Source organism: Centroberyx affinis, unplaced genomic scaffold, assembly GCF_046629955.1.
Source record: "Centroberyx affinis isolate AG114_WGS23_722 - 3 ecotype Tasmania unplaced genomic scaffold, CSIRO-AGI_Caff_v1 ptg004372l_1, whole genome shotgun sequence".
NCBI classification, from domain to species: Eukaryota; Metazoa; Chordata; class Actinopteri; order Beryciformes; family Berycidae; genus Centroberyx; species Centroberyx affinis.
Window position 1 is genome coordinate 129562 of NW_027282066.1, and position 27176 is coordinate 156737.

At 43.0% G+C, this 27176-nt stretch overlaps 1 protein-coding gene across 1 annotated transcript; it reads right to left on the minus strand.

Annotated features, from left to right (window-relative positions):
• Positions 1 to 1114: 1114 nt before the first annotated feature.
• LOC139664784 (apoptosis-stimulating of p53 protein 1-like) lies at positions 1115 to 26548 on the minus strand. The gene is given in 22 exon segments (XM_071543739.1): positions 1115 to 3714; positions 4172 to 4371; positions 4886 to 5052; positions 5201 to 5334; positions 5494 to 5573; positions 5576 to 5630; positions 5745 to 6148; positions 6151 to 6203; positions 6205 to 6473; positions 6476 to 6540; positions 6880 to 7330; positions 7490 to 7623; positions 9956 to 10084; positions 10736 to 10928; positions 11496 to 11660; positions 11822 to 12021; positions 12824 to 12998; positions 15601 to 15702; positions 20482 to 20552; positions 21256 to 21375; positions 23216 to 23363; positions 26384 to 26548. Coding segments are annotated over 22 exon segments (3522 nt in total). The 3' UTR covers positions 1115 to 3672.
• Positions 26549 to 27176: the final 628 nt, after the last annotated feature.

The window sequence follows — 27176 nt, forward strand, 5'->3', positions numbered from 1 at the left end:
ATCTTCTTCCAGTGTATTCATGAAACAGAGGGATCCTTTGTTACTAAAAATGGCACCCAGCTCCCTAGTGAAAACGATTGAAGATGTGGGAGCTCTTCTTGTGCTCCAGCCCCTCAAAGATGCTCTGCTCCGTCAGGAACATGCTGCTCACCAGATGTAGATTCATCACCGCCTGCTGTCCAGACTGTTCAGTTGTGTAATGGACGGGCCTTTTTGAGCAATGGACCCACATGAGGAACGCAGTGTCAAAACTCTGGGAGAAAAGTTCATGAAAATATTATGACTCGTGTCATATATGGGGCCCACCAGACACTGGCCTCTGACCCATTTTGGGTCTTGGCTCATAGTTTGAGAACACTGCTGTAGAAGGCAAAAAAATGCTGCCAAACACACTCCATCCTCCCAACCAGTCATCAACTCAAAACATCAAAACGTTTCTTCAGAAAAACCATGACCAGACTATTGTCGCCTCTGTTGTGGCTGAGTGAAATCCTAATTTAATCTTTTCTTTTTAAGGATCAAAGTTGACAGCCATGTCAAAGTGTGTTAAAATGGGATAAAAGTATTTTGAGACTGAATAGAAACAAAAAACCAACAAACATCTGCAGCTCCTAATATTGCAAGTTTCTTCCCTCTTCCTACATTTGTATGGCTTAGACTGCCATCTAGTGGCATTACCATGACATGTTTCTTTACTTAAATTTGTCAGCAACATATTGCATTGCTCAACAGTTCTTTAAATTTTAATCCTCTGTTCATACTGTTGAATTTTCTATCTGTGTTGAGGGAGGAGAGGCACTCTTCCCACCGTCCACAACTGCCATTAAAATACTTTTACCATTACACTGCTCTAATGAAGCAGCTCTACTGTTCCCTCCCCCACATGTTGTACATTTTGTGTAAAACCAGCTGTTGCTTACACCAACACTAACAGCCATTCACACTTTTTGTACTTGTATTAATTACAGATAGGGAAAGGCAACAATTTTAAAAGGTTTATATATGAGAAATAAGAGAAATTAAACATACAATGAGATATTAGCAAAGCCAATTGTTCAGTTGTTTCCTGTATTCCTCCTTTGTCTCTGAAATACTTCTTGCCTGGCATCTAGTGGCAGAGACCTGGAATCATTTTGCTGATACAACACTGAAAAACATTTCTTGTCATGCCAGAGCTTCTGTTTTATTGTTCACATTTACAGAATCGGATGTGTGAGTACAGCGTTCGTACAGAAAGCCCACCGCTCCATACAGCAAACAGTCAAACATATTTCACATCTCCTCACACTATGTACAGGTTCAGGTCGTGATAAAGCTTGGGCCGCTTGCACACTTGGCATAATACTCAGTCACTCGAGGTTCAGAACAGGATGGTGAGCTTCACGATGTTGAATGATCTGATAGATACACATGTATTAGAGAGAGTAGTGTTATTGGAATGGCTTATTACCTCGAGGGGGGGACAACTTAAGGAACAGGACTTGGCAAATTCAGGATTGTCTGAAGCGGATTTGAAGTCTGAATTTGAACCTCTCCATTTCAGACGTGCTCTTCATCCATCAATGAATACTTATGCCCATGATGGATGGATAAGACTTAAATTTGGGACTGGATTGTGGTTTGGTTCACTGCTCAAATGAAGCTGATGTTTGTTGAGAGTACAATAAACATATGATCACTTCTTCGGTGGTGGAAGAGTGAGCAGCACCATGTTGGTCCTGAGACGAGTATTTTGTGTAAGGGTTTGCCAGGGAGAAAGAAAATAACTGTAACATGAGATAATTAATGTACAGCTGAAACTAAAACCTGGCAGTCATGAGAAAACAAAGAATTCAGGATTTTGTAAAAATGTTATTTAAAATGACTGAGTCCTTGTTAGCTTTGTTAGGTACTGTGGTGAAAACCAAGCTTATGAGATGGTTTGGAAATATCATGTTTTTCTCAAGCGCAGTGTCTGGATTCCATTAAATATTTGCTTAGTTCTCCATTCCATCTAGAGAAATCCTGCTTCCAGGTTCTTCTTGCCATGTTGTCAAACCAAAACAAAAACAACAAACAAAAAAAATGGGTGAATCTCAGTAGATGCCATTAGTCAGGATAACTGTGGATCTTAGAAGTGGAGTTCAAGTTATTTTGAATGCCTAAACTAATCAAAAACGCTGATTAAATGCCTCGACCAATAGGAAGAAAACAGCCAAACTGACCCCCCACATCACCATTAAGGACTAACATCGCTCTCCTCCACATGGAGCCGATTAAATTTTGTAAATCTGCTTTGTGGAACTGAACATTATAATTGAATTGGTGATTAGGAGTTATTTTCCAAATCCTAATTCCTGAAATAACCGGCGTAAGAGACGTTTCAGATTGTACTCTCTCCACAGATGTTGTGCAGACACAGCTTCATTCAATGTGTTTGGCAACATTTTTTGGTAAAGCATAATATTGTTTGTTACCCATTACCATGACAATACACTTTGGCAGCTGCAGCATATGATCTGTTCATTGCAGGGATAACAAGCAAAAATAGAAACTCCACATAACTATCTGGATTGCTCATCCACAAATGCAGTTTCTTTACCAAACAACTTGATACGTCTTGAAATTTTGTTACAGAACAATGGGTTCTTATGTCCATCCACTCTATGCATTTTGAATTGATGACACTGAATGAGCAAACAAGTCTTGCAATGGTGTTCATGAAAAGAAATGAGATTCATGAGATGTGAGCTTATGACTGAGTTTAGCTATTTTTGTTTTACCCTCCTAAATCCATTTCCTTCTCCATGAGAATAGCTTGAAGAACTTTTCATCAAATCCTGGGAGATTAATCTTTACTGATTGCAGCATATTAAGTGATTTACTCACTTTTCTGTTTGATTAAACAATGATAGATTTCAAATTGTTAAATCTATATTCATCTTTGGTGGCTCGACTGGAGCAAGATAAAACTCATGATACAACGATAGAAATTGTGGACCAACTTCTGCTAGACCAGATTTTTTTTTTTTTTTTTTTAACACTGTTGAGATAGTGTACTTTCCTGCAAAGGGATCACATTGGCACACAAAAGCACACTCAAAGTCCTATTTTTCAAATTACATTTCACTGACAAAGCCAGGATTTCGCCACCCAACTTCTGTGTCACGTAAACCAACAGACCTCATTCTGAAATGACAGCATGGGCAGAACACATGCTAATCAAACTGGGGCGTGAGCTGACTGAAGAAGTGTGAGTGCTGGCCAGAAACACTGAGACAAGGGTTAGTGTTTTATTCTTCAATGAGATGTCTGATACAGAATTAACACTGAATTAGGATAAATCAAGTTGGGACAATGACAGAGCAATGGGGTGAAGGGTGAAGTCCAGCTGAGTAAAGATGGAGTGGTATTAGAGATTTTCGCATTTGGAGTGCTTGTGTTTCACTGTGTTTGACTCTGTGCGTGTGTGTGTGTGTGGTGTGTGTGTGAGTATGTGTGTGTGTGTGTGTGTGTGTATAAATATGTACGTCAGAGTTCACTGCCTGATGCTTCAGAGAAAGGGTTTTGGGAGAAGCACAAGGCAGGGGAAGTTATGGCCACGGGGAGAAGAGAGCACCAGGCTCGTTTGTTCTCTGCTCTTGGTTCTGTCACCGGTCCAGGTTGTTGCCCGACGGTCAGCGGAGTGAGAAACTACGCCAGGGAGCGCTGACGAGGCTTGATCCTGGGGTAGAGCTGCACAGAGGTAAAAGAGAAAGAAGAGAAACGGTCATTATCACGTTCAACATCGGTACATATCGCTGTATATCGCTACAATAGATTGTAGGCTGTGGGGATGCAATTGTCTGTGTTAAGTGGCTGCAAGGAAAATACACAAATAGAAATTCTACAACTGATTAAAATCAATTCAGTCTTTGTAATATCAATGTTGTTTGCATGTTTTGTTTGCAAAATTATAAAATTATTTGTTTAGTCAATGGTTGTTTGATCAATTTCACTTCCAAATTAAGGAATTGGAGGACAGCGCTCAGCCTTTTTTTTAGGCTGGTTGCTTCTTGCCATTTTGCATTTTCATTACCTGAAACTTGCGCACCCATGACTGATACGTAAGTGAACCTAACTTTGATTGTTTTTGATTTCATAGATAAGCTAATGGAAACCAGACAAACATGACGTTGTAAAGTGTCGTTACCCCCAGCAGGTTGCGGGGCACGTAGCCCTCGCTGTCGTCCAGGCGCGCCCACCACCAGTCCGTCTCGCTGTCGTCCTGTCGCCGCAGAATGGTGATGGCGTCGCCCTCGCTGAACGACAGCTCGTCTGGGCTCTGAGCTTCGTACTCCCACAGGGTGTACACCGTCCCCTTGTTCATCACGCCCAACTTCTCCTGGACACCTGGACAATGAGAAGTCAAGAAACCATCAGTGTGTAAAGAAACAATAGTGTGCTTGTGTGGTTAGATGATTTTCTTCCATGCTGGTTGCTATTCAATTATTTGCATTCATCATGTGATCTGCTATCTCCCATGCGGTTTGGGAAATAGTATTTCATTTGTATTGGAGCAGAGAACAGCTGCACAATACAATGTCTGTATTGATGTGGCCTATCAAAAAAAAAAAAAAAAAAAAAAAAGTCTCCAATTATTAAATCAAATTCCATCAAATTGACTTAGGATACTGTTGGGGAAGCTGGCTCATGTACATTTCACGTGGGGAAACCATGTCTGTTAAAGGGATAGTTCACCACAAAATGAAAATTCAGTCATTAACTATTTACTCCTATGTCTGTTGAACTGCCATTGAAGTTCATATGAAAACCAGACACAGAGTTAGTTCATTTTCATTTTTGGGTGGACTATTCCTTTAAGAATGACATCAGTGCACACCAGTCTGACAGGGAGGATACTCACCGTATAGGAACTGGGAGCACTGGATATAGCCCTCCTCCATCTCCTCACACTTATCAGCAGCAGTCTCCACATCACTGATGGTGCTGGCAAAGATAGCCGCCCCCGACTCTACCAGCAGCTTACAGAGATGGACACTGTTGCAGGAGGCTGCGCAGTGAAGTGGAGTCCTGTTCACACAAAGCACAAACGGGAAAACACACAGACACACACAATATGTTATTGGTCACAAAGGCAAATCGTGCAATCGAACTGAATCAAATTCCTTCAAATTTGTGTCATCATCCAAACCCCTTATGTCGGAGAGCTAGGACTCACCATCCGTCACTGTCTGCGGCGTTGACGTTGACGCCAAAATCCAGTAGGAACTTGACAATGTGGTGATGTCCTGCACACACGGCATTGTGCAGCGGTGTGATGCCCTCATCGTTGGGAGTGCTAGGATTCTCCACCTGGAAAGAGAGCGGCCCAGATGAGAAGACGAGTTCCTATCCCAGGAGAAGGGGTAATAAAAAACAAAAAGCTAGCCGGGATAACTACTGCAAAACAAGTGTGCATGCAAATACACACCCATGTGTGTATTTATTGTATGTGTGGGCATACAAACACACCTCATAGATGATCCTTTGGACGAGGTCGAACTCTCCCTCCAATGAGGCATCCAGCAGGAGAGCCAGAGGGTTGAACTTCACCTCAGGCCGTGGCCGGTGCGCTCCGAGTTCGGCTTCTTCAGGTTTGTGCGCTTCTCCTGTTACAATGGAGAGGGGAAAAGAGGGCTGTAACTGGGGACAGGATTTATTCCTGGAAACTGTATTGTATGGAAATGCTGAGATGTAACCAGCAGTGTGTGTGTGTCTCTCACCAGGGGCTGCGAGGCCACAGTGCCGCTCTCCTCTGGAGTGCTGACCTCCGGCACGGGGCTGGGCAGCAAGGCCTCAGAGCTTCCCAAATTGTTGTTGTTGTTGTCCTCCGACTCCTCCGGTTCAGCAGGCTCCTCGAGTCCTTCTGGTGGCGGGGGCAGTGGCTGGTTGTCATTAGCGTCAGTAGGTGGAGGCGGAGGCTCGCAGCCCGGCTCCTCCACCCCGGGTGGTGGCGGAAGCTCCGTCTCTGAAGGGAGGTTTCCATTGTCTGTGTCGGCCACAGAGTCGCCTCCCATATAGCCGGGAGGGTTGGCCGGCTGATAAAACGGTGTTCCGTTGCCTGCGCCGCCGCCACCACCTCCTCCTCCTCCTCCTCCTCCGCTGACTGCATTTCCTTCTATGCCCCTGCTAAGGTGTTGAATCTCTGGTAGAGCAGCTTCTGGATGTTGGGTCCGCTGGGCCTCCGGCTCTGTGATGGAGCTGCGCTTCTTGAGGGGCCTCGGAGCGTTGGCCAGCTTTTTGCGGAGCACCTCCAGGTCAGCGTCGCTTTGGTAGCGCAGCGGCGAGTGCACCATGGGTGTTAGCTTAGTAGGACTGAGTGGTCGTGGAATGTTCTCCACGCTGGGAGGGGGTGCACAGGGCTCCAGGGGCTGGAAGCCCTCCAGATCATCCAACTCTCCGTCGAAGGTATCCTCTCCGCCGGGGTGGCCCTGGAGCATGGGGAACGCCCCCCTGCCTGCATGAAAGGCAGGGGCGAGGGGGGTGTCGAACTGGAGTGGAGAACAGGCTTCCCATATACTACAGACAAACAGAGTGGAATGAAATGTGAGGGCATGACACTCCAAATACCTATACTGACTAAAGTTCTTCTATAATGCATTGTTTCATGTGGAAACTCCTCTGCTGCTACATTTATGCGGCTTCATGGTCCTGAGGGCCAACTTATTCATTTTTATCTAAAAGCCAAAACTGGATCTAGGTAGCACTGATACCAAAATGCCACAATGCAGTACATAAAGCATTGTCATGTATCAATAAAACATCAATCAATCAAATCCAGGCAGAGCATTTTCTGTAACAAATAGTTTATAGCAAGACTTCTCTCCCTTATTGGTCCATCTCTTACAGCCCTCTTACCTGCTTTGAGTGTAGGCTTGGGTGGCTGGCTCTTTGGTGCCGCCTGTTGGAGGTACATGTGATAGATGGAGCTGGAGTTCATGGTAGCTGGTCCCTTGCGGGGCGACTGAGGCCGTGATCCTCTGTCTGGGATGAACGGGCGTACTGCCACAGCCAGAGGAGGATCCAATCGCTCGCTCAGCCCAGGAGGGAAAAGCGGGGAATTTGGCTGGAAGGTGGGGCTTGGGGGCACGGAGATGCGCTGCTGGATCTGCTGGGAGGATGAGCCTGTGGAGGGGGGGACGCGGGGCCAAGCGGGGGCTGGCGGGTTGGGGAGGGGGCGAGGAGGCGGTGCATCCTTACGGCGCTCCAGGGAGCTGCCTGAGGTTGTGGAGGTGAGGTGGGAGCCATAGGGAGGCGGCTGTGGCTTGGATATGGCAGGGGAGGAGACTGCCATCTTGGAGTCAAGCACCTTTGTTGAAGCATGAAGATACACAAACATCTGTGATTTAAACTAGTTTGGTGTACAGAAAGGTGAGAAAACAAAAGTTTCAAATAAATCATATAAAGTAAATGCCTATAGAAATAACTGATACCCCTTTCCCATATACATTCAAGGAAGAGGACCAACCTTGTCTGCACTTGGAGCAACAGGGGAACCTGAAGGGGGGCTTTTTCCCTGGGTATCAGTCCCAGAGTCCCTTCTGTCGGGGGGCTTCAGGGATGCATTGTTCTTGCCTACAGCAGGCCAACCAGTATCATTAGCTGGGGCAGAAAGAGGGTGGAGGCAAAATAAGTGTGTTGCATAAGAGAGAAGAAGATCATTTCCAATGATGGAGGTGGTATGGGACGCGGAGGCCGTATTTAGAACTCATAGGACTGGGATAAAGCATGTCGACCAGAGCGAGGTCTGAATGGTATTTAGTTTCTTTTCAATATTTGAACAGTATCTGATTAACCACATTAAATGGAATAATTGGATTCTAGTTGAAGGACATCACTATGTGTAACATGTTATACACATACATCTATACCATTTAAACCTGGAACTGGTATTAAATGGAGGGTTCAGGATTTTAAGAAGCCTATCCTATTAACCAGGCACCATTTTAAGACATTCAAAAACTGCTTGTTTGCATTTTTTTGTTCATGCAAATTTGGCAACTGCGCCCTGTTAGATTTGTAAGCAACACTGAGAAGTTAATGGAGAATCAAACCATTTCTCTAGAAACCACATACAATTCCTTTCAAACAGCTCTATTGCTTATTTTTCACTACTACCACAGCTTATGTAAGTAAATGGAATGGCCTTCCAGAGAAATGGTTTCATGCCCCATTGACTTAAACTAGCATTGCAAAGAAATACTAATTTCTCTAGGGATGAAGAAATTCCCACACACTGCTATTGCAATATACACCAATTCCTTTATTTGCTAGCTACACAGACCTTCATCAGACTATGGAAATTTTGGAAATGACAATGAATCAACGGGGAGGTTAAGCACATCCCTGTTTCTTCTCCAAATACCAATTTCTCAAAAACACCTGCATAAAGACTTTTATGTTCTAAGAGGGGTTGTTGATCAATAGGATAAAAATCCTGAGCCTTCACTTTAAAGGCTGCGATGGGGAATGAATGTAGACAAATTACTGCTTTACTACTACTCTGCACACGTTAAGTCATCCAGCGTTATAGTTTTGTTAAGACTAACTAAATGGCTTGGTAGTAGAGGATTCAGGGCCAGACAATAGGAAATGCCACTATGTCAGTGTTGTTCGTCTCCATTCCAAGTCCATCTAACACAAAACTGATTTCTTAAAAACACTCCAAAAATACTCTTAAGACACAAAATGCACTATTAGATAGCAAGGATAGGGTGAAAGAAAGAGGACAAAAAAGAAAGACAAAAAAACACAACAGAAATGGGTGTGGTAAATGTTGACAGCAATTCTTTTAAGCAATATGGCAGCACATTAGAAATATGTTGTTATAGACCCAAAAGTATCTGTGGCAATTATGGTAATTCAGATTTCTACACTACTAGTAAGATACAAAAAACATACTTCCACAATCTAAGGAAGCAGATTTCAGGTCTGTGATATACTTGCCCTGGGTAGTCACAGATTGTTAGGGGTGACAGATGCTAAGTGAAAGTGACACTTTTACATGAACAAGCCAAGTTGTGCATGTAAAGTGTGTGACAAATTAAAGTGATTCTAACAACTTGATCGCTGTGAGAACGTGACATGAAGTCTAAGGTTAAGCAGGCTGGTGAGGTTATGGAATTAAATGAAAGCCCAAATATGTTGGACTGCTTTGCATGGGTAAATTTAACGGATGCACTCGACACACTGAACCCTCTCAAAAGTGTACGCACGTGCACAGACACGTGCACACACAGGATCAGCAGCGCTTTGTCACTGGCATTTTCTTCACATGTGGCATGATGTCAGCTTGGAGTGAATTACGAGTGTGAAATTTGTGCAGGACACCAGCAAAGTGTTTAAAGATGGCAGCCTAGTAGTTTGCTGTCATTAGCCATCCCACAGAGGAAAGACTCCAAATGAAATGTCAACATGCACTCTTGCCAATTCAGAAAAACTGGATGCACACTGCACTGTCGGATGGGGCAGGAATGTTGAATGATGCCAAACAAGGATGCCTCCAACACTCAGCAATAGTTCAACTTAATGAGGCACAGAAGTGCATCTCGTTCTCAGATTCCCCCACTGTGCAACCGAAATTCATTTCGTCTGGAACTGGGACTGGAACTGGTGGAGCGAATCATGCATCACTTTTCAAGATGATCTGTTTTGAGGAGTATGAAAACGTCAGCGGGGTGATGCTGGCGTAGCAGGCTCATGATGCGATCTGGCAGCGCCCATTCTTGGGAATCATATATTCCTGGCCAATTAAACTAATAAGTAACTCATTGAGATTCATCTGTGATTAATATGGCTGACCATCAGCGTTTATGGGACATGGCTGTAGTATGTGGAGTAAAAACTCCAACTGCATGCTGAGGATCCTGTGCACTTCTTGAGAGACAAGGTTCAGAAGGTGCCATCCCTCTGCTTATGCAACCTGTGCACTCACGGGACGTGCCGTCAGAGCCAGTGGAGGCTCCGGGGCCTGGGTGTGACTCTGGAAGGGACGGGGGCACCGGGTCCACAACGATGTCTAAATCAGACACCTTCCATGGGCCGGGAGGCTTTCGCACACCGTCTGCCCCATGCAGCGTTCCCACCCCCAGTGAAACAAAGACGTCACAAAGAGAAGACAACCATAGACACATGACAGAAGAGGAAAGAAAGGGAGGGAATCACAATATACACAACACAGTATACAGGAAGAAAGTTAGCTTAGAGAAGAAGGAAAAAGAAACACCGAATTCAAGTCAAGGCGGAGAATAAACTGAGAACTGAAAAGTTAGGTAGAAAGGAAGCAGCTTAACAGTTGGGCCCCGAGGGGATTCCTGTCACAAGCCACTCATGCAAGATGTGTTAAATGTGTAGTGGTTTAAGACTCCTGCCTCTGCAACTACATGCATCCATGCTGCTCTATTACTGAATAACACCACAACCTCCTCCCCTGCTTTTCTTCTACTCTGTCTCCCTCTCCATGTTCCCACTGTATTAATAAGGGAAAAAAAACACTAGGGGAAGACTACCCACCCACCCAGATCCCACTCACTTTCAAATAAGGAAAGTTGCATGTAAATCGGCAAAACTTGCTATTATATCACCTATCAGAGTCCACTGCAAAAGTGATATTTTACTTTTTGTATTCCACTGTTTGTTGCATTTGGGGAATTAATGGGAAACTCTGAGTAAATGTAACTTTTTGTGGACGTTCATAAGCCAGAATTTGACCAACCTGATTTGGAGCGGCCGTGGTTGGCCTGGTTATTGACGCCCAGTGTCTGAGGCTTCAGAGGATCGGGCGGTACGGAGTAGCCCCCTTCCTGTCGGCCCGGCACAGGAACCTGGATGTACGGCCCGACTGCTGCCACACGGCCCAGAGTCCCAGGAGCCGGCTGGGGAGAGGGAGGCCCGTTGGCTCTGTTCAGCTGTAAGAGAAGAGGGAAGGGAGAATTTCACACGTTTCACACAGAATTTAGAGTGTTGAAGGGGAAAAATGCTCAGTATGCATATATATTATTATACTCACTGCTGTCTCCTATAGCCTATATATCAAACACACAGAATTAGTGAGTGGCGATAGTAAAATGTATAGGTTCTCTGAGAATTACCTGCTTATTTCATAACTATTCCACAAAGAATTTCACTTTCATGCCACTTTCTTTTTTTTTCCCACAGATGGTGGATGTGTGGCTTTGGATATTAAACTTTTCATATTCAAACTAAATGGAGCTCTCCTTTAAAGGAGCTGCCTATTCCTGGTCATTAGCCCAGGATGAAAGCAATCAGCCACGGTCTCATGGACAACAGAGAAACCGCTATGACCTGATCGACCGTGCTGAATGCATTATAATTTTCCCATTTCACTGCATAATGAACAATTACAGTGAACTGAACTGACTTCTACAGAGACAGAGAGCTATACCGGAAACATTTCAACAAAATCAACAAAGACAGTCTGTATGAGGAGATGTGTGGGGCGCTCCTAGCCTTACAGGAAGGTTCTCTTTTTGACGTGCCTCAGCTTTTTTCTTGTAGAGGCGCTCCCGCAGCTCGCTGATGCGCTTGTCCATGAGCGTCACCTCCATGTTACGCTTGTTAAGGAGCTCCTTCTGTTGCTGCAGCTTGCTGTTTTGCTCCTGGTTCAGCTTGTTCCGGATCTGAGGATGATAAGCAGGTGCACACAAACACACACACACACAAATAGAGAATCACCAAAACAGTAGATATTCCTATAGTTTGTAGTAGTAGATTATGTAAACACAGCGGAAAAAAGAAAAATATACACTATACATGCAGCATTAGTTGTGCTATACAGTACCTGGAGCTCCTGGTAGAGTTTGCGTAGCTCTAGGGCAGCGGTGCCGGTGACTTGGCCCCCCAGGGCGGCCTGTATGCCGTTGAGTTTTCCCCGTCGCAGGTCCTCCAGCTGCAGGCTGAGCTGCTCCACCCGCAGCACGGCCGCCTGCAACTCAGACTGCTTCTCCTGGAACAGGCTGCTCACCTGCTCAATCTCTGCCGCTGGGTGGGAGGAGAGCAAAACAATCAGCACGACTCATTCATACTCCGACTGTAGGTTGACTACTAGGTTAGCAGGTTAACTGGGCCGATTTTGTTATGAGCACAACCTTGCCAATCGCCTGTTGATGTCTGTTGTCTGTTCTACAGTACACTGTACTGTAGAAACTGTTGCTGTCCACATTCTGTATGTAGCATCTCTACAAATAATAACCAACGGGCTACTAATATTACAGAATCTTTCTCGAGATAAGAGATTAATTCTCCACACCATTATTTGAACTCCAAATTGGCCAGAAGGCAGAAGGTTTCCTAATGTTTGGGCATAAATATGGAGTCTGTGTTCATTTACCTCTATAGTCTGTGCTAACCTGTGTGTGCATATTTGTGGACCTGTAATATGCATTTAAAGCAATATTTCACTTTGTTAGAAGACTAACATTTTTCTAAACATACCTCTTTATGCGTTAACAAAAAGAGTGAAATGTTGATGTTACAATATTAAGTGCAATTGTAATCCAAAAATCCATAATCCAAGAGTGTGCAGGCTTTTTTCTGACTATTATTACTGATAGATACAAATGAGTATTACTTTTACTAATTTTTTTCTTCTCATATTGGAACACATCGCTGTAGTTTGTGTGTGAAGAATTACTTAGTGAAACCATGTGATAAAACATCACTAGATACTCAGACTTGTCAATATCGGTGGTGGACCGTTCATGAACATATATTTGAGGACAGGAGTGTTTAAAAAGTTTCACTGCAATGAAATGCTGCTTTAACTATAGACATGTATACTTACACAGGTTGCCATTGATGACCTTGCTGTAGTCCACCTGGCCTCTCATTGCCCGGATCTTCTTGAGCTTTGCCTCCTGGCTCTCCACTCGTTCCTTCAGCCTCTGCAGCTTCTCGCTCTCTGAAACAGACTGCTGCTGTCGCCGCTCCTGCTGCTTCAGGTAACGCAAACGTTGCTCCTACAGAGAGTGAGGTAGAGATTGACCGAACAGGAGAGGAAGAAGATGGGAGGACAGCAAGGATGGGAATGAAAGGGAAAGAGTGGGCGACAGGGGAGAGTTGAGATTAAATTTAGGTTTTATTTATCGTGTTTAAAAACAGAGAGTTTGAAATACCAAGAAATGCTTACACGAGAGCTATAAGACAAGAGAGAAGAGGAAACTGAAATGATCCCCTTGGGAAATTTGGGTCATTGCAGCACTAAAGAACAGGATACAGATAAGAATACAACAGATAGAACATATTAAAGATCATAACCAAAATAGGGCATATTGAAGATAAAGATATAGGATCTCCATCATACCAACACAGAGCAACTATTAGTTTGAAAGAACTCTCACTATGTTGACTACTGACATATTTACGGGTTAACATATGTTTGCAGTTAACCTATTTGGTTCAGTGCAAAAGCATATATGCAGGGTGTGCAAATGTACATTGTTGGCTATTCACAAAATCAGCTTTACAGAGCAGATGTGCACTGTTAGCTGTTCACAGATTTATAGATCGAAGAACATATGTTAATGTGTCCAAACAGGCAAATGTGCACTGTCATAAAACAATAAACCGCAGCAGCAAGACAGCTAGAAGGTGCTTTAAAAACAACAGACATGACACAATCACTGGGCAGGTAGCCTTTGCACTTCTTAGTTCTTGCTGCTTGTTATGCAATTGCATAAAAGATACAAATCATTTGTATCATTTACATTCTCCTGGTCCCTAAGAATAAGATTTGTTATTGGCCAACAGATGTGATGATAACACTATGATAATGATATGATAATGTTTCAGGGGGCACACTGACAGTAACCTGTAGGCTACAGCATACTTGTTTTTCCTCAAAGTTCTCTCCTTGACACTTCAAAACAACTCCATCTGGTTTAATTTGATAATACGGAGGAGGCTAACTGGGTCACATATTCTTTAACTGGTCAGTGCTTGTATTCGTTTGAAGTCAAGGCTAACGGTGACAGAAAAGCAGTGCAGAAAAGCAAAACCAGCAAGACACCACACCAGAGTTGGGCTTCAAGTAGCTTATGCAGAAATCCACCTGGCAGACATACCCTAAAACTAAATCTTTTTATGTACTAAATGAAATGTTGTGCTGTGCTGTGTCAAGTCCGTGTCTCAGGGCTGAGGGAAGGGTCAGATGACTTCATCTCTATCCAACTGAGCAGTGCTCCAGTTTAGTTCCCAAAATAGGAAATGACAGGCCCAGGTTTCCAAATGACTGCAGGGCTTCAACTGGGCCTACTTTCGAGACACCACAGCAAAAGCAATAAATACTCTACACATCTCAGGGTCTACAGTGGGCTTCATCTCGCACAACTGATCAACACACCACGAGCATGGTTGTCCTGCTGTGTTAATATATAGGAATCCAGAGTGACTGAATATGAGGAGGTTTGCTGCCAACTGCCCTTGCTTCTCCCATGACATAGAGAAATCTTGACAACGTTTATGTCTAACCAATACTGTTGCTGAATCAAAATCAACATTAAGGGGGATGGAATTAATTAACAGGCCAATTTGCATCTAAGCTATGTAAAACTGCAGCAAAGTAGAGAAGCAACTGGTTAGAGAAAGGTAAGGTCATAGTGTTCAATATGCTGAACAATTAGCATGTGTCTGAGTAAGCATAAAGTGGTGTCTGTCTGTGCACATCACCTCTAACTGTACAATCCCAACACTGTGACTCATATTGAGTCCCATAAGACAATTCATTGGTTACATAACTATTTGGCCCTGTTCAGGTCATGATGGGATTCTTTGAATCAGAATAGAGCAATAGTAGCCCTTTCTCTCACAGACAGCTTCAAGGCTGTGGTCCAAACATACTTGGCTTGTTGAGGCCTTTAACTAATGTGCAGTTTTGTGAAAATGAATTCAAAGCTTATCAAATGGCTTATTACCAAAGTTACTCCAAGCTGCACTAGGCAAGATGTTTATGCAAAAACAGACCTGTCTTATCAGCCTGAATCACAAACTGACAAATTGAAACTACTACTCCTAAACTGCAGCAAGCAAGCGAGCGCTCCATCCAGAGAAGACTGGACCCCCTCCAGCCACTGAGAAGAAGATATTTAGGTCCAAGGAATGTGCTATTTACTGACGTCCCGCTACACGTTTGCTCGGTCATGAAGTCCTTCAAACTTTCAAAAATTCAGTTATGTCTCGTTGTCACTTGGGGCCGCCAAAGTGCAAATTTGCCCGGTGGAGCTTTAATAATCTCACCATTAGGCCACCAATACTCACACTTGGCACCCCACTGTTGCAATCAATGTGAGGAGTTTAAACAACAGGTAACTAAAGAAGTTCTTGTGGCTTGCAGTAAGCTCAACCTATGTAAAAATACTGTAAAATAATGTAAAAAAAGTACTTGCTAATGTGCCCCAGTGGTAAACTGGATTAGTTCAGTGACCCGGGAATGCCAAATCACTACAGCATGTTATTTCAAAAGTAAGCAGCATATTTTGATGATTGTCATGTGAGGGAAAGCCACAGTCATAGTCAGTGGAATGATTCATAGGACCAGCTACAGTAGTAACGAAAGGATGCTACCTTTGCAACAAGCATCTGCTGCTGGGCCTCTATCTGCTGCTGTTGCCTGGTGGCCATCTCCTGCAGCTCTGACAGGGTGAGCTCCACACGCTGATTCCCCACCTACACACACACAAACACACACACACACAGAGACACAGAGAGAGAATCGGTAAAGACATTGACATTAGAGCAAAGTGGACTGAAGAGTGAACCAGCCAGACAGTGAGCCTTGTGAGTAAGATAGTATGCCATGACTAAAATACTGTCCTGCTAAACTGGAACAATTCTTAGGCTTTGAATGTATACTTTTTTGTATACTTTTTGTTTTGTCTACTGCTGTGCAGTACATCTTGTTTGCACTAGGTGTCCTTTTGTCCTACACCTAGCATGCAAATCCAATATTGTATATGACTTGTAAGCTCAAAAAAACCTGTGGAAAAAAGACACATGTATAGAAAAAAGAGACTATATATTAGTATATAAATTTACATACTGTGTGAGGCCTACAACTATATGACTTATCTTCATTTTATCTAAATAAAAATTATTGGTAGATTCAAACGGGAAATGGCCCAACATTTTTTCCTGTAGGAGCTGCTACGATGACACACTTTCAAGGGATAGCCTACATGAGTCTGCCTCTAGCCAAGACAGCTACAGTAAGTGGCTCCAAGTAAATACTGAGGGGTGAATAGTTTAATTTTCATCACTAATGCCTAACACACCAAAATACAGTTTCAGCTGTGAGAGCGTGTGCAATGCTCTTCAATTCAGCATGGCTCAGTCATGTGGCTCACATTATCAATATGTGTGTATATCATTATTAAACTTTTCACAACAGTGTTATATAACACTGTTGTGAAACAAACTAATAAATTAAAGTCAGTAAGGGAGGAAATAAAAATGCCTGGCATAAAAAAGGTTACATACAATAAAATAAAAAGGTTACATAACAATAAAACAAAAACAAAAGAGGAAGAAACGAGTTACGTAAAAAGTCTGCCTGCAAAAATGCATTTGGAGAAGTGATATAAAAGATGTCACTGATTTTGGCAGCCAGAGGGTCAAACAGCGAGAGTTTCTAACAGGATTCAGGCTCTTGTTCCTCCACACCAAGGCTCCAGATATCATTACGATGTGACATTAATGGTGACTTGACTCAGTTAGCGAGCAGGGGATTCAAGGCTGCGAGGGCAACAGTGTCGGCCGCCGTTTGCACACAAGGCATGGGCTTTGTATCACATCACGCGGAGAAGAGACTACTGAACTGCGATAGCAAAACTATCAGCAGACAGAGATAATTGCATTACACAGATGTTCCCACAGCGCACACAAACACCACGAGAAAGGGATTCTGGTTAGAGCGTTCAGTCGGATAAGGCATTCGCTCTTCTCTCAATGCTTTCAGAAGATAGTTAGATGAAGCAGGAGTTCAGGAGTACATTCATGTGCAAGATACAGATTCTGAAATTTTCTGTATGACTACCAAGCATATGTTTAGCACCTGTTGGCTGAGAACACCAGTCAGACAACTGTTCTGTGTTAAGCAGAAAATGGAAATTTTACTATTTTGCTTCATTTTCGCGGGGAGCCCTGTTGCAAAAGACACCCCCTTTAGAGAAACATTGGCGCAAAACAGGTAAGGTGGATGGAGAAGAAAGATGACAGAGAAGAGGAGATGTTGATGTGAAGCAGAAACCCAGTGTCTCAGTGCGGCATGTGGCTGGGAGATGGCAATTTAGCACTACACAGACACCCCACGATTAATGAAGGGGAGAGATTAGGAAAGTTGACTACCTTCTCAATATAGGCTCGTATAAGCAACCACACTACAAACATACAGCCATCTATGCATTCCAATTCTTGCAAAAACAACTGGACTGTTGCCATTACAAGTAGCAGCTTCAATGATCTGCTTCATGCTTTCTGTTTAGGGCTTTTCAGGTCAGATTTGCCACAAGATCCATCTGAATTCCCTTCTGGTACACTGGTGATCCTTCAAAAGCAGCACAGAGAGAGGAAATAATGAAACATGAAAGTAGAGAGAAGTTCACAGAAGCTAAATGGAATGTAGCCTAAACGGCTGCCATCACTGTTCATCTGACTATAACAATACAAGAAAATCTCTAGGCAGTAAAAACAAACCCTGTATTTAATAGGGTTGATACAGCATAGACCAAGTTAGGACAAACACAATTCTCTGCAACAGAAAAATTCTGTTTACATACACTGTTACACACCTTCACTTAATAATATGAAAATGGTTGTAAGGAAAAAAATAGTCTGAGAATGCCTGAGCTCACCTCCCTATACAGTTTCAATGAAGTTCTAGTTCAGCATCTAGTAGTTGTCATTGCATGGATTTCTGGATTGCTACAGTACACAGGCTGGTGGTCAATTCTCGTTATGATTGAATAAAATGAAATACTGCATTGACAGCATTGAAATGCCGAAGTGCTCCTAGACTGTGCCTTAGGGAAGTGTGTGAAAGAGGGGGGGAGAGAGGAAAAGCTGTGGGAAAATGTCATGGTGGTCTTTTCCAATAACATGCCGAGAAAATTAGAATACTGGTGCAAATCGAGCGCTCTTTAAACGTGAACAGATTATTAAGAGGCACACAGCAGATGAAAACTGACATGCAAACTGGAAGCATTTTAGTTGAATTATTGTAGTCTGGTCTATCCTTTATACTGTGGCCTATATTTCCTTACATTACCTCATATTGTGCTTGATATGACCCTAAATGTGTTTGTGAAGCGCTGCAGACAGCACATCAAGTAAAAATGCTGTTTGCACTCCTCTTACCCCTCTTTCTACAGAAGGCCATTACTTGCAAACAGGCAGAAATGTTTGTGACTCATCTTGTCTGACTGAGACGTTTCTTTGAGGGAATGATTGGACCTTTACAAAATTGTGAAGTGCAGACAATAACAGCATATGTCTCAGTGTAGAATGTGTTCACCAGTAAGTGAACCTGTTATCTAGAGACATCAACACTTAGCAAAGTACATTTTCAGCTCTGTAAGAGAATGTTTACTCCTGCCATTTAAATAAATAAGCACAAATGCAAGAGAGAAGCGCATGCGACTGGATTTTTTGCTGCACGCCCTTGTTGCTCAGACAGAATAATCTCCTACCTGACATTTGGTGAGGCATTTAGATATATGGATCTGTATGAGTGGGTGTGGGATCTACTAATAGACGACGGATAGAGGACCAAAGCAAACGAGGAAAGGAAGACAGAGATGGGGGAGGGATGAAGTGACTCAACCGAGGCTGAGACGGAGAGTGAGGGGGAAGCCAGTGGCACACGCAGCCACGCTCAACTGCACCGAGGCAACTCGGCATCAGTGACAAACCCCTCCAGGGAGAAACAGACACACATCCACTGACTGCACAGAGTGACGGAGAGGAAGTTGGGGGAAACACCCTACTGAGTAGGGCATGAGCGTGGGAGAGAGGGAGCAGCCATCGCTTTGTTAACCAAGCTCTCCAGAGTCCACCGCCTCCTCCACCAACTGCAACATAGGCGCTTTTAGAAAATAACCGTGTATGCATGTGAATGTGAGTAAGAGAAAGGGCTGCATGATTATGACTAAAATTATAATCATGCTAATTTAATTAGATGCAATTATCACAAATATTAATCATGATGATTTGTGGAACAAAATTATTTTACTGCACTTTTTGCATCTTATATCAGCATCTTAACTGTTTCAACTACTACGGACTACATGAAATGGTTCAATATTGCCAATATGCCATGATTATTAATTATAGAAGCTAAAACTGCGATATAATATAACAATAAATTATTTAGCCCTAGTAAGGAAGTCAATGACAATGTATGTGTGTGTGTGTGTGCGTCTATTGGCCCACTCCCCTAGGGCATTTGTGTGCACATGCTCTTTACGAGGCAGCGTAAAGAGGCTGATCGGCCCTGCTTGGTGGAGAGAAAGCCCCTGGGGTTTGGGCAGCAGCCTGTGGAAAAGCCAAAGCAATGATCCTCTTAAGGCCCGTTATATCATCCAACAGGCTGACCAATATAATCCTCTAAATCAGAGATTGGGAATGGTTTTCGGGATACAGCGAGCCTCAGCACTTGGGAAGTTAACCAGAGCCAGCAATGCAGCTGATGACTTTTTCCTCTTTGAGTGAAGGTATAGAGATGATAAAGTAGCCTTGTCTAGCCTGGCTGCCTGTGATGTGGTGCTTATGGGCTGGCAGAATGATACTGGTAAAGCTTCAACAGAGAAGGAGAACTTCGCTGGCTCTCTTTTTGTAGACATCGCTGTGTTTATCTAAAGCATTCCCTCATGATATCTCCTTTATTAAACATCCAGAGACACAACTCTGAACTTTGATAAAAAAGGAATAGCTGCTGGGTGCTCTTATGCTGCAATGATATAACCTTGTTTGAAGACAAAAACATCAATCCTTCCATCTCCTGCTGTGCCGGATTGTTCCCTCCCCCCTTAAGGTTGAATTAGTTCTGATTCCTTGACCGCAACACTTTCCCATTGTGGAATCTGGGACAGATGGTAGGAGCGAAAGAGAGGATGCCATGCCAGAGGCGGCTCTTATCAGAGTCATTCACATCTCCTAGACTACACATCCTCGAGCTACAGAGCTGAACACGCACAACAATGGCTACACCTGACAGGACACATCGGCACCGTATGGAAACAGAACAGTCCTGTAACACCAGGCTACGGGTGGCCACTCTCCAACACAGGCTTAATATCAGAATCCACGCACCAAAATATTGACACTTCTCTCCTTGTGACTGTGGATTATGATAACTTGTCACCTGGGTCTACAGAGCAGTGAGTTCAGCTGGAATTACTGTGAGCACATGTCTATCTTAACGGCGTTTAGACGATGCTAGTTAAGTCTTACCCCGTTCTCATTGTGCTTCTCTCCAGTGCTTCCACTTCTACGACTGGTCTGCTCTTGAGACTGCTGACTCCCTGCAAAAGGAAACGGTCACAGTCACAAACACAGGTCACAGAGAGATACACAGAGATACACACAAGCACGCACAGGCAAGCACAAACACACACACACACACACACACACACGCACGCACGCACACACACAGAAGTGCATATTCAGAGGCAACTACCATTGTCAGGAATAGTTTTGAAATTCACTGACATGATTGTGCATGACAGAGCATTCTAAAGAATTAAAGAACTGGGACAACTATTGCTGACTACAGCTACCTTACTCAAACTTTTTTTATAAGAAAGACTTGATGGAATGACTAATACATTATTTAAAATTTCACAGGTTAAAATAGAATATTGCCCAGTCTTCTGTATTTTTAAATATTTCAGGATATCTTGTTGGCAACTTTATTGCAAAACACATTTTCTTAGTCAAGTTCCATATTTACATCCCACCTAGTTCAGACCTAGGGCCACTTTACACCCGGAAATAGCATGCCTCTCATTTCCAGATTGTGTCTAGATGTTGGCATTACTGAATACTTTCAGACCAAATTGACAGCAGCCACCGGGTGCAATGATTTACTTCTTTGATATGCCCCATCAACCCTAAACTTTAATGTCTTTCATATCATCATAAAGGGATGACCCTTAAACTCGCTTATTGCTTGAGTTTTTCATCTCACACAGCCTTTTAATGTCTTTACAGGGTGCATACGCCCACCTTGATCACTGCTCTCAGTTGGTGAATCTTCATGCCGGAGGAAGAACTTGACTTCTTGTTTCCGAGGGCCCCATTTCTGCAGATGTTCATACATCATGTGCTCAAAGGGGATCGCTCGCTCTGCAGGGATAGCAAAAATAGGAAAGATTGGTTAGAACCATTTCCCTCATGGGAACAGCTAGTTTAATTTGGGCCTTCTTTTAGGATAAGCCAGCGTAAAAGTCTGTTTTCTAGAACTTCAAGTCCAAAGTGAAATTATTATGCCAGTTAAAAGCACAGTCAGCAAAGTATGAAAAATATAAGAATTCAATGATGGTAAAGTTGCAATGTAAAGGTTTCTTGTTCTCCGTTACCTCAAGGACAGAGTTTTTGCTCACTTTTTTGTGGGTTGTCTCTGTCACATATGTCAAACTCAAGGTCCCTGGACTGGATGCAGCCTGCTGTTCATTTTCAATTGCCTACAGACTGATGTTGCCTCTGGGAAGTTAACTAGCCGACAATATAAATCGAGTGCAAGTTTCTCTCACTGCAGGCCAATGCAAACACGACTTTGCAAGCAAATACACAGCATTCTCTACTGCTGTGTTCCATTATACCAACAGCTGACGTGATGCTTCTGAATAAAATTGCATCGCAAAAGGCTTTCATGGGCCACTGGAGGAGGAATGTGTGTGTGTGTAGAAAAAGGATAACACTAAAAAGAACTTGAAAAGAAAATCATAGAACAACGGATAAAATCATTATCAAATATATAGAGTATATTATCAAAGTATGAATTTTTGGACGAAGTTTTCAAAGTTAAGTCAAATGAATGACATCACTAGGACACATGGGACAAGACTGATGGTTGACTGTTCTTCAATTCTTATGGGAGTACGCATGATAAAAGCAAAAACATTTTATTCAAAAGCAATACTTTTTGTTATTTGCATTTCTGAGCTGATTTAGGTTGTTGTTTTTGCCATAATTGGCCATCTACCAAAAATAATGTTAACACAAAGCTATGTTATAAATGTGCATTACTATAGGGTGGCACTCTGAACACATGAGGGCAGAGACAGGGACACAGGGAGAGGTTGTGGGAGGTTGGGGGGCAGACAGTTGCATTGTCAGGCACCAGCCAAACGTGGTTGCATAACGTGGGTTAATAAAGCCCTTGGCTGGATGTTGTTTTTCATCAGGGGAGTGGCCCCTCAGCAAAACCGCTGATGACACGGGTGTGTCAGCTGCGACGCCGGTGATGGGAGAAATCGTTTCGACAAAGTGGAGTCTGCTGTGACAGTTCAGTGTTGTGACATAGTGCTGTGGACTGTAACAGCACTCAACCCTTTTCTAACCTACTACTAATTTGTACTAAAGTATTGCTGATGCTTCTATGAACATAAGACATACATACTGTATATGCCATCAGTGATGGGAACATATGTTTTTATAAATGTATCTCTATGTCTCTTCGAGGGTGTGGATATATTCCCTTCCGTTTATTCATGGCCTGTCCGTCCCTGCTTCCCCTCCACTCAGACAGCCGTGCATGGATGTGCCCAGCACCTGAACACTCTTTAAAACGGTGCTAGTTTTTCCATTAGTGAGGAAGGCTAAAGGCTACTGCCTTCTGACTTCTGCCTCAGAAAATTAAATTCCTGTGCATTTGAGCAAAGTGTCCAGCTCAGCGGTAATGTGAAAGAACCTGGCAGAGGTGGGTCGGCCTTGGAGTCTTTCTCAAACTACTTCAGCTTCACAGTCTAATGGCAGAAATCCATTGTTGTTCCTCTTCTATATGGGTGAACAAACACTGAGCACTGCCTGCCACTAGCCAAAGCAAGCACTCCCAATTCTCCCAATCTTTTTGCACATTCCAGCAGATACAGCCAAGTTTGGGAATTCATTAACGTACCTTTGAGTAACAATGTGCAGGCATTTACACTGTGTAACATGTAGCACAATTCCAGCCACGTCTTACCGTTGCCTCGCCAGACCTCAGCCAGGTGGCACCCGCTCTCGCCGGGTTCCTTGCAGAACTCGACTACATCGCGGCACGTCGTCTCTGGGGTGATGGGCACCTCGGTCACGGCCTGTTCCCCATCACTGAGGTACACCGTCAAGATCATCTGAAAGAGAGACAAAGACAGTGAGAGGGAGACTGAGACTCATGATTAGATTAGATGAAACTTTAATGAGCCAAGGAAATTGGGTTGTTGCAGCACCAAATAACATAAAGAAAAAAAGGACATGAAATAACATTAGAACATATTCGATAGAAATTAATGAAAATTATGAAAATACATGCTCTTACAGCATATAGGCAGGGTTTGCAAAATAACAGCAGTAGAACACACAAATAAAACTGAGTGAAAACAATTACAAATATGAAAAAAGAAAATGCTTTTGGTATGAAAATAAATGAAAATGTGAAGATATATGCGATATATAGCAAATGAGAAAACATGTCATCATCAGTGCGTATGGTTTGAGAGCAAAACTTCACCCCCTCTTCCCTTGTACAAAGCCCTGTGTGCTGACACAACATATTGCTGTCCACCGGCTGGGACGGTCCTCATTCAACACTGTCGGTTTGAGCCCCTGGTGCACTCATGCCTGTGCCTGCCGTAGCATCATTTACTATGATTAGGGCCTAGTATGGCACTGAACAAACAAAAGGTGATACTTGGGAGGTAAGAGGTAGCAATACATGCCCCTGCATGTTTCTCTCTGCAGTAATATAACTATGTTTTTGGAAACGCACCAATCACACATTCAAACATTCCTTTCTAAGTGCTCAACAAATACCCTTCTGAACTACAGCAAAAGTCTGTGGAGACTGCAAACATCAATCGTCGTCTATCTAAACGTGAAGTGTAACTGGTGAAAAGCGCTGACTGACCCCCCCCCCCCACATCCTCTATGGTGAACTGATGCACCTTCAGCCTCCAGCTCATCCTGGTATGCATGTATGGCCCCCTGCACACTTGCTCACCTTTAATGTGAATACGAGCACATTTTTGCACAGCCTGTAGTCTATGCTCTCACAGATCTCACATATTGTCTTTTCTCATATTCCTCTCAGTGGGCTATATTGTATATAGTATATACACTGATAGTTCATAATTCCACCTTTTTGTCTTTATGTCTCAGTTCTGCTGCTGCAGATACTACTGCTGCTATTTCTGCACATCCTGCTAATGCCTGAATCAATACTTTTTTGTGGAAATTTTCCTTCATAACATTCCCAAGTTAATAAGTGGTGGAATGGTTGGATAAGCATGTTTATACAGCCTAACCTACATTTGCTTGATTGTTAATTATATCCCATTCTTCATGTATGCATCCCATTACTACTTTCTGCTGCCAAATTTTCCCATGAAGATCATTAAAGTTTCATGTAATCTTATCTAAAAAGTTTTTGAGTGTCTTTCAAAATGGAATAAAACCATATTTTATCAGCCACCGTACATGTTGGGGGCTTCAGATGAGTCCAAGTTCAGCTAGTTAACAGAAACAAGGCAAAGCTAGATTTCCTAAATTTGGTAGCTTGTTTCTAACTGCTCAATGCTCCTCCTCACTTATTCTGCAAGTCTTCAAAGCTCATTGAGATGAACGTGCCATTCAAGAGGTGATCTTGGGCCGCTACCAAATAAATGCTTGAACTGAAAACACAGTGAAAACGAAGACAGGAAAGCAGGCAAAGAATCAACCATTTAAAGCGATATTACTTGCATTACTAACACATCACTTACATATGGGTCATTTGCCTACAATGTCAAACCAAACCAATGTAAAACTGCAACAAAGCAACTTCACTTCCAATTAGGACCAAATCAAATCCACTATAAGTGTTTGATCTAGAATGATTGAATGTTTTCAGGGGTCATCAGGCACAGTCTACTGTCAGGCGACTATAATTGTCACCGTATGCCACTGCCATATAAGATCTATGTTTAGTCTGAGCCACCTACAGAATATCACTCAAGGACAAAGTGACTAATTGATTTGATGAATCAACTGTATGATTCATTGACATTTCTCTGCAGTAGACTAACCAAAACAATGAATGTCCCATTTAATCAGTTCACTAAGAGAGCTGATAATAACCCTAACTGCCCATATTTTGGCAAATTCAGAAACTGAGTGCGATGAAATGCTACTGTAGCCTAGGCACAGACAAATGTCTCACTTTCAGGCATTCAGGCAATAATATTGCATTACTCCACAAATCCAATACTAATTCTCTACATACATAGATGTGCAGTAGAAAATCTATACATAGATGTGCAGTAGAAAATCTATGTATTTATGCTGCTTTTTACAGCACAATTCTAACCCAGTGCATTGATAGACCAATTAGTGTTGTCACTTTCCACTGGATATGTTATAACTGTTCTGCTGCAAACTTGGCTCAGTATGGAAGAGATCAACAGAAGAAAAAAAAATCAAAATTAAGGGAGAAAATGTGGGAAAAAATGTAGTGTTGGTAGGTATGCTGGGGGCTGTAGTTATGTGAGAGTTTTATAGACAGATAATTACTTTGTGAATCCCCAGGGGATACTGAAGTGTTACCAGCAGAATAATAAGATACAGCACAGTACAGATAAAAAACAGCTAACACAAAAAATACAGCAGCACAATGAGGCCAGCAACATCAGTTAGAATATAGAAAAGATTGATTTTCAAGGAAAATTAAGAGGTTATATGAAATTAGACTATTTACATATTTTGACACCGTTTTTAAAATCTGTTTTAAAATAGTGTCCAATTTAAAAAATTAAAAAATCAGCCCATCATAAGCTGCACTCCCACAATCAAGTCAGTTTGCTGTTTCACTATTATTGCATAGGCCTATATTTTGAATGTCCGTCAAAATATGTCAAGTCGAACCTCTAAAACATCTGCTCAATCAATCAGGCCAACACACTCAACCAATTAGGCAACATTACGAAGTGTAGCTCAAACACTCAAACTCGGGCCTAATTTGAATTGAACACAGAAAACCAATAAAGACTATTGTCAACATTCCCTCACACCAACACAAACTAACAAACCATAACAGACACATAAGCTATTCAGAGAACGACAGTCTGGATAACAGAAACTCCAGTGATCCAGTGACCGCACACCAAGAAGGAATACGAACCCCCCTCACAAAGTTGCGTCTTCCCATGTTCTTGGCTCTTTTGACCGCCCTCCGTTTCCTCCTGCTCTCCTTCTTCGGTGGCCGGTGGTGCTCCTTTGCCCAAATGGGATGCTCCTTGGAGAGGCTAACAAGGCCGCGTAACACTATAGTCACAAACCTCTTCATTATAGTACTCCCGCTTTAGCAGACATGAGACTTAATTACTACGCCATCGCAAGCAGACATCTAATACAGACGGCAGTGCATGAAAGCGCAGAAAGGGCTGCAGAGGAGACTTCGGAGGAAAAAAAAAACGCTTGCTGTATGTGTAATGCAGGGAGGGAGGGGGAGAGAGAGAGAGAGAGGAACAGCAAGAGAAATGTATTTGGAGGGTGGAGGGTGGCGGGGGGTGGTGCCAGCAAGCCCCTCCATTGGAAAAGGCTCCCTGGGGTGTGCCGGTGGCAGTAATACCAATGACTCGCTGCTAATGAGACTAGTTCGGCCGCAGCTGTGATTGGCAGCATGTGAGAGCATCATCGTATAGGCTCAAGTGTCTGAATGTGGAAAACAGAGAGGAGATCGCCCCTCTATGCTGGTTGTACACAGCTAAAAACAAACAGTGTCGCTGGTGACTGTGCATAATGCTACAATGGGCATCAACTGGAGATAGAGGCGTTTATCATTCAACCTGTGAGAGAGAGAGGGAAGCCTGGCAGGAGGATTCAAACATCATCACTTCTCACCGCTCCAATCACTCACACCCCCACTACCTTGCAAAGAGTAATCACAACAAAGAAACATGGTCTAGCAGAAT